Source organism: Aquarana catesbeiana, linkage group LG05 (assembly GCF_042186555.1).
Source record: "Aquarana catesbeiana isolate 2022-GZ linkage group LG05, ASM4218655v1, whole genome shotgun sequence".
Classification (NCBI taxonomy): Eukaryota; Metazoa; Chordata; class Amphibia; order Anura; family Ranidae; genus Aquarana; species Aquarana catesbeiana.
In genome coordinates, this window is record NC_133328.1 from 503,292,959 (window position 1) to 503,305,247 (window position 12,289).

General features: G+C 46.7%; 1 protein-coding gene across 2 annotated transcripts in view; it reads left to right on the forward strand.

The window, feature by feature from the left end:
* SNTG1 (syntrophin gamma 1) overlaps window positions 1–12,289 on the forward strand; it is a 1,290,858-nt gene that overhangs the window by 1,011,732 nt on the left and 266,837 nt on the right. For both annotated transcript variants that reach the window (XM_073631576.1, XM_073631575.1), the window contains one exon: window positions 6,573–6,630. In XM_073631576.1, coding sequence (XP_073487677.1) covers window positions 6,573–6,630 — 58 coding nt within the window. The remainder of the gene's footprint in view (window positions 1–6,572; window positions 6,631–12,289) is intronic.

A 12,289-nucleotide genomic window follows, 5' to 3' on the forward strand; every position in this document is an offset into this window, starting at 1 on the left:
CTGGATTGGTCCGCTCCACATTTAAGTTGCCCATACCTGAAACTGCTAAAGAATCCTCTTCTGCTTTGGGGTCACTGAAACCTTTCCAAGCAGCACATGCTTTTCCTGTTCATACTTTACTTGAAAAGCTCATTTATTCTGAGTGGGATCACCCAGACAAACGTTTTTTTCCGCCGAGAAAGTTTTCAACACTTTATCCGATGGAAGAAAAGTTTATTAAAATGTGGGGAATACCGGCTATTGATGCCGCCATTTCCTCCGTAAATAATAGCCTGACTTGTCCTGTAGACAATGCTCAGATGCTCAGGGATCCTGTAGCTAAAAGGATGGAATCCCTATTGAAGGATGTTTTCTCCTTAGCAGGATCAGTGGCCCAACCTGCAGTAGCAGCGATTGGAGTCTGTCAATACTTAAGAGACCATGTTAATCAGGTCATCAAAGTATTACCTGAACAGCAGGCCCAGGGGTTTGCTAACCTTCCAGCGGCCTTATGCTTTGTGGTTGATGCCATTAGAGATTCTATTGTGCAAACCTCCCGTCTTTCACTGGGGTTGGTGCATATACGTAGAATCCTATGGTTGAAAAATTGGTCAGCCGAAGCACCATGTAAGAAGCTACTGGCTGGGTTTCCATTTCGTGGTGCAAGGTTGTTTGGAGAGGACTTGGATAACTATATCAAGAGAATCTCTTGTGGGAAAAGCACTCTCTTACCTGTCAAGAAGAAGAGTAAGCGTCCCTCTTTCAAACGGACTCTTTCCCCAGCACCGGGGGCTTTAGCCTCCAGGCAGTCTCGACGGCCGCCTCCATCGGGTTCCAGAGACAAGAGTCAACCCCAGGGACAAAAGAAGTCCTGGGGAAAGAAGCCTACTAGGCAAAACACTAAGACCTCTGCATGAGGGGGCGCCCCCGCTCACTCGAGTGGGGGGAAGACTGCGACAGTTCTCAGAGCTCTGGCAGGAGGACTTCCAGGACAGATGGGTAATCTCCACGGTAACCTTAGGGTACAAGCTGGAGTTTCAGGAATTCCCCTCTCCTCGGTTCCTCAGATCAAATGTTCCCAGAGACCCAGAGAAGAAGCAGTCGCTCCTTCTAGCATTAGAGCGACTTTTGTCGCAGGAGGTCATTATGATAGTTCCCTCAAAGGACCAGGGATTGGGCTTCTATTCCAACCTTTTTACGGTCCAAAAGCCAAATGGGGATGTCAGGCCCATTCTGGACTTAAGGGATCTGAACCGATTCCTAAGGATTCAATCCTTCCGCATGGAATCAATTCGAACAGTAGTTCCCACCCTGCAGGGAGGAGAATTTCTGGCATCAATAGACATCAGAGATGCATATCTGCATGTGCCCATTTTTCATGCTCATCAGAAGTTTCTGCGCTTCGAGGTAGGAGGGCACCATTTCCAGTTTGTGGCTCTGCCTTTCGGGATAGCCACTGCACCTCGAGTGTTCACAAAGATCTTGGCTCCTCCTCTGGCCAGATTAAGGGCTCAGGGTATAGCTGTCATAGCATACCTAGACGACCTGCTCTTGATAGACCGGTCGGTAGCCTCTTTGAATGGAAACTTGAGGACCACGGTCAGGTATCTAGAACACCTGGGTTGGATCCTCAACTTAGAAAAGTCTTTCCTAAAACCTGTAAGAAGACTGAAGTATTTAGGTCTGATTATAGATACAAGCCAGGAGAAAATATTTCTACCCCAGGCAAAGATCACTGCTTTGAGAGAGCTGATTCTGACAGTAAGGACCAAGAAGGGTCCCTCAGTCCGCCTGTGTATGAGGCTACTATGGAAGATGGTGTCTTCATTCGAAGCAGTTCCCTATGCTCAGTTTCACTCAAGAATGCTGCAACACAGTATTCTGTCGACCTGGAACAAGAAGGTTCAGGCATTAGACTTTCCGATGCACCTGTCGCATGCGGTGCGTCAGAGCCTCAATTGGTGGCTCATACCCGAAAACCTGCAGAAGGGGAAATCCTTTCTACCGGTTACCTGGATGGTGGTAACAACAGATGCCAGTCTGTCAGGTTGGGGAGCAGTTCTGGAACAGGCTGCGGTCCAAGGGGTATGGTCCAAGACAGAGAGGACCTTACCCATCAACATTCTGGAGATCCGGGCGATACATCTAGCTCTAAAGGCCTGGACTATCAGGCTACAGGGTTGTCCGGTCAGGATCCGTCCGACAATGTCACGGCAGTGGCTTATGTCAATCATCAGGGAGGCACCCGGAGCCGAGCTGCTCAAAAAGAGGTGAACCAGATCTTAGTCTGGGCAGAGATGCATGTGCCATGCATATCGGCAGTTTTCATCCCGGGAATAGAGAATTGGCAGGCGGACTATCTAAGTCGCCAGCAGTTACTTCCAGGGGAATGGTCTCTGCATCCCGACGTCTTTTGGGCCATATGCCAAAGATGGGGGGTTCCAGATGTAGATCTCTTTGCATCCCGATTCAACAAAAAGATAGACAGATTTGTGGCAAGGACAAAAGATCCTCTTGCATGCGGGACGGATGCGTTGGTGATTCCGTGGCATCGGTTGTCACTGATTTACGCATTCCCGCCTATTCTGCTATTACCACGACTCCTTCGCAGGATCAGGCAGGAAAGGAAGTCGGTACTTCTGGTGGCCCCCGCTTGGCCCAGAAGGACTTGGTATGCAGAAATAGTAAGGATGATAGTAGGTTCCCCGTGGACACTACCGGAACGCCCAGACCTGTTATCTCAAGGTCCAGTGTTCCATCCTGCCTTACAAACGCTAAATTTGACGGTTTGGCTATTGAGACCCACGTTCTGAAGAGTCGTGGGCTCTCAGGTCCTGTCATATCTACCTTGATTAATGCAAGGAAGCCAGTTTCCAGGATGATTTATCATAGAGTCTGGAAAGCCTATATAACCTGGTGTGAATCCAGAGGTTGGCATCCCAGGAAAGATGTCATAGGTAGAATTCTTGATTTTCTACAATTAGGATTAGAGATGAAGCTGGCCTTGAGTACCATCAAGGGCCAGGTCTCTGCTTTATCAGTATTATTTCAGCGGCCACATTCTTTGGTCCGAAACTTTATGCAGGGGGTGATGCGTCTTAATCCTCCGGTTAAAGCGCCCCTAAACCCCTGGGACTTGAATTTGGTCCTGGCTGTGTTACAGAAACAGCCTTTTGAACCAATAAGTCAGATTCCTTTGGTCTTGTTGACAAGGAAATTAATTTTTCTGGTGGCCATCTCTTCTGCTAGAAGAGTATCAGAATTAGCAGCTCTTTCCTGTAAGGAGCCTTATTTGATTATACACAAGCATAGAGTGGTACTACGCCCTCATCCTTACCAAAGGTGGTTTCTGATTTTCATTTAAACCAAGACATTGTTCTACCTTCCTTTTTTCCAGATCCCTGTTCTCCGGAAGAGAGATCTCTACATTCGTTGGATGTAGTAAGAGCAGTTAAGGCCTATCTAGGGGCAACTGCTCAGATCCGCAAGACGGATGTTTTGTTTGTGCTGCCAGAGGGTCCCAATAGAGGACAGGCAGCGTCAAAAGCTACCATTTCTAAATGGATTCGACAGTTGATCATTCAAGCTTACGGTTTGAAACAGAAGATTCCTCCGTTTCAGATCAGGGCACATTCCACAAGGGCTATTGGTGCTTCTTGGGCAGTGCATCACCAGGCCTCTATGGCTCAAATCTGCAAGGCCGCAACCTGGTCTTCAGTTCATACATTCACCAGATTCTATCAGGTGGATGTGAGAAGGCATGAGGATATCGCCTTTGGGGGTAGTGTGCTGCAGGCAGCGGTACAGGGTCCTCAGGTCTGATTGCACCCTACTTGGTCGTGGTTCCCCCCCTCAGGTAGCATTGCTCTGGGACATCCCATCAGTAATTACTGTGGCTCTGTGTCCCGTGATGTTCGAGAAAGAAAATAGGATTTTTTAAAACAGCTTACCTGTAAAATCCTTTTCTTTCGAAGGACATCATGGGACACAGAGGTCCCGCCCCTCTTCTAATACACTATATTGCTTGGCTGCAAAACTGAGGTATTGCTGCAAGGGGGAGGGATTATATAGGGGGTTGAACTTCCTGATAGGGTGTGCCAGTGTCCAATCATAAGTGATACCTATATAACCCATCAGTAATTACTGTGGCTCTGTGTCCCGTGATGTCCTTCGAAAGAAAAGGATTTTACAGGTAAGCTGTTTTAAAAAATCCTATTTTTTTTATTATTTATTTAAATAATGCTTTAGGTATGAATGAACAGAGTTAGTGATCGGTACTGGTCACTCACTGTGTTACTTTAGAAAATGAAGGGGTCAATAAATTACATATTTACCTGCCCCTTCCCCGCTCTCCATCCTAAAACATTCCTTGCAGCAGCCTGTGGGAGAGGAATGGAAGCCGGCAGCGCTGTGGGGGTGAGGGAGTCACAGAGGACCTGGGCAGCAGAAGTAACTTGAATAGGAGGGTTGGGATATATAGGAACCGACCCCCCCCCCCATTTTCCATCTACAGCTGCTGAAAGTCATCTCCTCCTCTCCCACCAGCTTTCAGCAACTGAAGGAGGAAAATGGAGGGGGTTGGTTCCTGTATATGCTGCCCCCCCATCCAGGTGTAGAACCTAATGTGGCAGGGAGGCCCCATGAGCCTGCCTGGAGCATGGGATGGACGAGATCGCCCTTGCGACCCCTGTGACCCTTAACACTATGTCAGTGTTGGGGCCCCTTCATGGAACCAATGAACTGTATTTTTCTCATGCAGGAGCTGGTTGCCAGCAGGAGGGAAAGCAGGAGAATTTGGCTTTGCATTGCTGCAGGAGGAAAATACAGCCCGTCAGTTCCACTAAATACTGCCCCCATCACCCCTCCTTTCCAGGTTCCAATGGGTTGCCGAGCCCCAGATTAGCCCTAGATTAGGGTGTGCCCAGGCACACCCCATGCACATGCCTTCATACTGTGTAGAGAAGCTTTCTTTTACAGTGAAAAATGGTCACTTTAGCAAGTTTCCATTTCTTCCTACACATTATAATGACAGTATTACATCTCTAATAGCAACCTAATGTCCCAGTGACAATGATAATCATGGCTTTAATCATGCTCTACATTCATTACTGCACCACCATTTACAACCACTTAAATGTTGATAAGAAATCAAAATAAAACTTTTCAATTCTAATTTAAAATTAGACCTGTAGTGTGTAGAGATGTCAGTTACCGCTGGATTCTTCTGCACAACATTGTGCTCCAGACAGCCGCTCTGCTTATCCCTCTATGCAGGCAGCTCGTGTCTCTCTCTCTGGCAGGGATGCCCCGCCCCTCCCCAAAGTAGCTGAACTGCCCACGCAGAGCTCTCATTGCAAGCACAGAGGGGGAAAGAAGCTGGCGGCTGTAATGCACAGGATTTGGATTACTGTTGGGGAGACTCGTTCAGTTCCTGGGATGGAGCTCAACACAGCTAACAAGTGGGACAGTTGGCGACTATGCACAGCGGTCTCCTCCCATCTCTCTCCTCCTCACTTCTGGCTCTGGGTTGACAGGAGTAGTGGAGCCGCTGTCACTGCTCCTGGTAGCGGCGGCACCCAACATGTAGCACCAGGGTACATGCCCCCCCTAGTTTCAGCCCTGCTCAATCCCCGCAATGTGCAGAAACCCCCAGCCCTGTCAGTGTCCTGGACTGTCCCTCCTCATCCCCCCATGCTCCGCTCTCACCACGTGACGAACTCCCAGCTGGGCCCCACCATCAGTGAGGACAGGTGGTGGGCAATAAGAGAAGAGCAAGGTGACATTAGCAGGGATTCACCTGGAGCGAGAGAGATGAGGAGAAGAGGGGCAGGGATGGGGAGTGGTCTGGCCCATCATGTACCCCTCATGTAACTCCACCGCCCACATAAGCACAGTGATATAAACCTTAATGTGAGAGGGAGACTGCATGGGCCCCTCTGAAGCAGGGTGCGGGGTTGCAATTGTGACCCCTGCGACCCCTTATGCTACGCCCATGTGTGGGGATCTTCACAAAGTAAGTTTGTAAACTTCAAGGCTGTTCAGATTAATTGGCGTAGGCTAGAAATAATTAAAATACAATGTAAAAATGTATTTATATATTTTTACATTTTAACCATAGATGCTCGTTAATATTCTTTTAATGGTTGGTAGTCTTTTACTTTTCAATAAATATTTTTAATACCGTTTTCTACAAGTTTTCTTTCCTCTTTGTGGTCTATAAGCTGTGCAATCCCCTTACCGCGTTTGTCTTTTCTGGCAAGGTTTGTATCTTACCTGTCACTGAGTGTCTGTACACTTGACGATAACTGAAGCAAAGCTCTGTGGGCATTAATGTCAGATTTGAACATTTCAAACATGGATAAGGTACGATGGTGCTCTGATGTATGCATAGGAACGCAGGTCACAGCAGTTCACATACAGCTGACTGGTAGGATAGGACTATACTTGTGTATGCATACTAGGATAAGCAATATTGCTTAATGTCAAAACTTTACAATGGTGGGTATTATGTTATTTACTAAAAATGGCTTTAATGCTAATTTCCCACATGTAAAAATTATATTTTTTCTTTTATGTGTTTTTTTTTTATCTAGGGAGGAGCTGAACATAACATCCCAGTTGTTATATCAAAGATATCCAAAGAACAAAGAGGTATGTTAATGCCTGTATATGAATAAAACAATATCATCGCTGCTGGGTGTTTGGAAATGTACTAGTAAGGTGTTTGTTAAAAAAAAAAACATTCTGAGAGAGACATGAAAGCTGTCATTGCTACTTCATATTATAGAAATGCTAGTTATCTGGCTGTTATTTTTATCCTCTTACTCCAATTCTTTGCATCCCTTACCTGAAACAAGTATGCAAATATGTAGGGCTGGAGAGTTCATGGGTGCATTGGTTAGTGAAAACAATTTCTGAATAGTGGAGCATTGTGTATGTGTGTGGGGAGAGGGGCTGTGCTGGAGTGGCATGCATGCGCCAGCTATTAGAGGACAGACAGCAGTAGTGTCTCAAAAAGCAGAGCTGATGGACAAACAAGAAAGCTCACTTCTTTTGCTGCTCCTCAGTTACCTGTGTGGGAATCTACTCGCTATTTAGCTGCAGCTGATAGACCCATGGCAGAAACTGCCTGGAGAAATCCAGGTAAGGGGGTGAGTGTATGTAAGGGGGCTTTTGCTTGGCCAATATTTGAAGCCCACAGGTACAAGTCCCTGCCCTGCTTCTTCTTAGAACAAAAACCCTGCTTTAAGCCCTAAACCTCCACCATATTGTGCCCAACTCCTTGCCACAGGCCTTCCCACGACATCCCTGGTTGTCATAGGTGTGCACAGCCTATTGCATTAGGGTGTACACCCCAAAGCTCAAACACACATACGCGTGTGTGTGTGTCTACATATATTGCGCTGGCACATTGCTCTCCCTGCTGGCACAGTGAAAGAGAAGTGAGTAAGCATTTCTCTAATGGCAGAGCTGGTAAGATCTTTCCTATTCCCCAGCTGCTACACAGAGCGATAATGCTAATGCGCACTAGGTGATAAGAGTGTGCCTAGACACATCTGGCACACACTGTGTGCATGCCTATGCTGGTCATTAGTCTTTATATTCTGAAGAAAAGAATGTCTACCCAAAAGAAGTATAGTTGCTGAACTTTATTGATGTTACTTCAAAATATGGCATTTACAGTCACATGGCATCCTATCTCGGGTCACTTGACAGTACTTTGGCAATCACATAGCGTGGACGATCTGCAGCAGCCTCATGTGACAGCAGCATATAACGATTCACCCTTAAGCCATCTTCCCTTTACACAGTCTTTATCCCTCCCAGGGTCATTAGTACTCACTCAGAGGGCTTTGGCTGCCTTAGGCTATCTACATCCAGCTCATAACTCCTTACCTGTAGTCCTTGAGACCGGATCTCTGCATTTACACCTCTGGCTTCAGTACACTTCTCCCAGGTCCTTCAGGGGGATAGACTCATTTTAGAGAACACTTGGCTTGGGCTAAAAGGCCTTTTGCAACCAGCACTAGCCTCCACCACCATAAGAGATAGGATGACTACAGTCAGCTCTTCTGAGTGCAGGACTATCTCTCTCTGTCTTCCAGCCCTGTCCAGGGCCTCCACTTAACTGACTACATTTGCATGCTGGTGGGGTACCTGGCTCCCATTCCCCAATTCCATTAGTTTCTTCCCAACCTGGCATATATTTGCCCACTGACTCACTCGTGACATCACTACCGGAGGGCTCTAGCTAAAAGAGACCTAGCACCTAAATACACTATTCCAGGATGGAGCCGCCTAGTGGCAGACTAGTTAACTGTACCCTATTACACATGCATGTAGGCTTTTGTTGGAGAATAGGGATTAGCCGAACACCCCCCAGTTCAGTTTGCAGCAGAACATGCGAACAGGCAAAAAATTTGTTCGAACACCGTTAGTCTATGGGACACGAACGTGAAAAATCAAAAGTGCTAATTTTAAAGGCTTATATGCAAGTTATTGCCATAAAAAGTGTTTGGGGACCTGGGTCCTGCCCCAAGGGACATGTATCAATGCAAAAAAAAGTTTTAAAAACTGTCGTTTTTTTCTGGAGCAGTGATTTTAATAATGCTTAAAGTGAAACAATAAAAATGAAATATTCCTTTAAATATTGTGCCTGGGGGGGGGGTCCTTAGTATGTCTGTAAAGTAACGCATTTTCCCGTGTTTAGAACAATACCACAGCAAAATTACATTTCTAAAGGAAAAAATGTCATTTAAAACTACTCGCGGCTGTAATATATTGTTGGGTCCCGGCAATATAGATGAAAAGCATTGAAAAAACAGCATGCTCCCCCCCCAGTCCATTACCAGGCCCTTTGGGTCTGGTATGGATATTAAGGGGAATCCCGCACCCAAATTTTTTAAAAAATGGCGTGGGGGCCCCTAGGCACTATATACTCTGAACAGCAGTATATATACTATATGGCCTGCCGTATGTGTACTCTGCAATAAATTGGGCCTTAGGTGCTGGTGGTACCAGAACACTGTAAGCCCTCACAGTTACTCTTGGTGGGTGCAGGAATGGGCCGTGCTGTGAAATATTATATCAAGAATTGTAATTGCATGCCCCTGTTGAACAGGGGCAGACAAATTGGGCCTTTGGGGTGGTGGTGCCACAACACTGTAACCCCTCACAGATACTCTTGTTGAGAAAAATTGGGCCTTTGGTGGTGGTGGTGGTACCAGAACACTGTAAGCCCTCACAGTTACTCTTATTTGGCACAGAAACAGGCCCTGCATTGAAATATTATATCAAAAATTGTAATTACATGCCCCTGCTTAACAGGGGCAGAAAATTTGGGCCTTGGATGGTGGGGGTGGTGCCACAACATTGTAACCCCTCACAGATACTCTTGTTGGGCACAGGAACGGGCTCTGCTGTGAAATATCAGATCAAAAATTGTAATTACATGCCCCTGTTAAACAGGGGCAGAGAAATTGGGCCTTGGGTTGTGGTGGTGGTGCCCTAAACCAAAAATATTGCTGGAAGCTAGCATCATCAAGATTGAGGATGAATAGGATAGTCAGCATAGGCAGTCTTCAAGGGATCCCACATTCCTAGCAAATTTGATCAGTTACATCAGCATCAGGTGCTTGATAGCTGCTGATCCAAGACTGATTAATTTTTATGAATGTGAGCCTATCAACGGAGTCTGTGAAAAAGCACACTCTTTGATCCGTTACAAACCCTCCAGCAGCACTGAATGTGTGTTTAGAAAGCACGCTGCATGCAGGACAGGCCAGCAGCTCAATTGCATTTTGAGGAAGTTCTGGCCAGTGGTTCATCCTCAAGACCCAGTAACCCAGTGGATGCTCTGTTGGAAAGGTCTCCAAGTCTGCTCTTGCCCCTAGATTTCCTGCACCATGTAATGCAGATGCTGGCGATGGTTGCTTGAACTGATCAGACCTTGGCATTGAGGACCTTTAACCCCTATATGACCAGCTTTCCTCCATGTTACTTTGCCAATTTTGTCTTTTTGTCTATATAACCCATAATTACTGTATGGGTTATATAGGCACCTTTAGGTAATGGACATTGGCACACCCTAGACAGGAAGTTTAACTCCCTATATAACCCCTCCCCTTACCGGGAGCACCTCAGTTTTTTGTGTCTTAGATGTTAGTCAAAAGTAAAGATGTGCTGTGCTGAGCTCCACTGGAGTAATCCTTGCTGGGGCCATGCAGCCGGATCCATTTAAAGTATCTTTTTAGGCCAGATTGAATGGTACCCAGGCCTTGCATTGGAAGAAACAAGGTTTAGCCTGTAACGCTTCTCTTTTTAGAGAGCTGGACCCCGGGATCCAGTGCTTTGGTTTTTTCAGCCATATTTCCTAGCGGGGTGCTTTACGGGTTCAAGGGTGTGGAACCCCCGATAAAAAGGGGCCCTGGTCCTTGAAGGTTTTTAATGGAGCCCACCGTGCGTGGTGAAGATTGGGTCTGTCTGGTTTACCACAGAACCCTGCAGCAGGATAAGTAAGGCAAGTGGAGATTCCTAAGGAATTTTCTAATTCTTATAGGTTTTCTCCTTTAAGTAAATGTTGTCATGCCTAAAGTCGCCACCAGGGGCTGTCAAGAGTACGTACCTGTTCCATGCTTGTCAGTCTCCCTCTGTGTCAGTACAAGCTGCACACTTCCTCCAGTCCCAAGCCTCAGGTAAGATGTTGGAAGGGGGGCTTTTCTTTTAAACATCCCCCACCTGGGCAGGAGTATTTCTTCTCTCTCAAGGAGGTCGAGGAAGCATGGACCAGTCAGCGGTATGCCGCGCTGCTCCCACTGCCACCACCATAGCGGGACGGTTCTCTTCCATCAGCTCTCCTCCTCTCCTCCACCTCACCCGCCCACATGCCGATCTGGTCGGATCAGAGGCCCGCTCACACGGGAAAGCAATCTTTTTTGAAAAGAGTGGGGGGGCACGGTGGGAAGTCGGAGAAAGGGGGGCAGGGCTTAGCGTGGCGTTGACGTGCCTCAATGTTTACAATGCAGGGGCTGTGTAGGCTAAAGGTGCACCTTTTGCAGGTGCATTCAGCTGATGAAGGGACACAGAGCAGACGGGGGCATGTGAGTGTTGATGACACAGGCATTCCCAAGGCACGTTTACTTAGCATCCGGCTGGGCATTAATAGCAGCGGCAGTTACTGGACTATTTGCTCAGCAATGGGGGCATTTTTGGTAGTACCCCTGCATTTGTGCTTAGCACTATGGTCAGAAGGGGAGGTACAAATACCCCAAAAAACAAGGGCTCAAAGGGATCGCCCTCAGGCTCTGAGGACCCTGCCTCTGCAACACCATCCCCCCTGAAAGGCTTAGGGAGGCTGGTCAGAGTGAGTCATCAGGGTCGTCGGGTTGCAACTGCTTCCGACATTTCAGCCCCTGTCTATATTACTGAGGAGGTTTTCTCCTCAGCCATGATTGGATTGGAGGAAAGATTAGCAACTTTAATTGCATCTTCACAGAATGGAAGAAACCACATTAGGTCCTCTTCTACCACCCAAGACCCTCAAACAGAGGAACAGTGGGAGAGGGAAGATGAATCCCCCTCAGGGGACCGTGAAGAGACTGATGACTCCTCTTCCGAGGGATCAAGTGGGAAGGACCTTCTTCAGCTTCACAAGTTGAGAAATTGCTGGTGCAATCTCTTACTGAAATGGTCCGCTCCACATTTAAGCTACCCTTAACTGAGTCAGTTGAAAAGCCCACTTCTTGTTTGGGTTCACTAAAGCCTGCCTTTCCCGTCCATTCATTGCTGGAAAAGCTTAAGTATTCTGAGTGGGATCACCCAAATAAGCATTTTTACCCTCCTGGAAAAATAGAAAAAAACTGCGCTGTAAACCAAAAATTATATATATAGAGCAGCAATCCCAACAAAAACATCAATTGTAAATAAACATAGGAAAAATAAAAGGTTGCGCTAATACTCGTAGTGCGTAATGTAAAATCCACAGTGCAAGAGGTTTATACCGTGATCATACATAACAAATAAACAAATATAAAAATAAACCAATGTGCAAAACATATGGTAATGGTGAAAGAAAACAGTCCCATCCAATGAGGCATCAAAAAAATATCATAGTGAATTTGGATCACCAAAAAAACACTGTGTTTTGCTTTGCTTTGCAAACAGGTGGAGACGGAGTACTGAGATCTGCAAGCTACTGGGAGACAACCACTGGTGGCCACCTAAACTACACCCCTCAACTCTGGGAACCTCAGACAGTAATCCAGGTTCTGACACTGAGGATATAGCCGACATGCTCGCGAGCTCACACCCA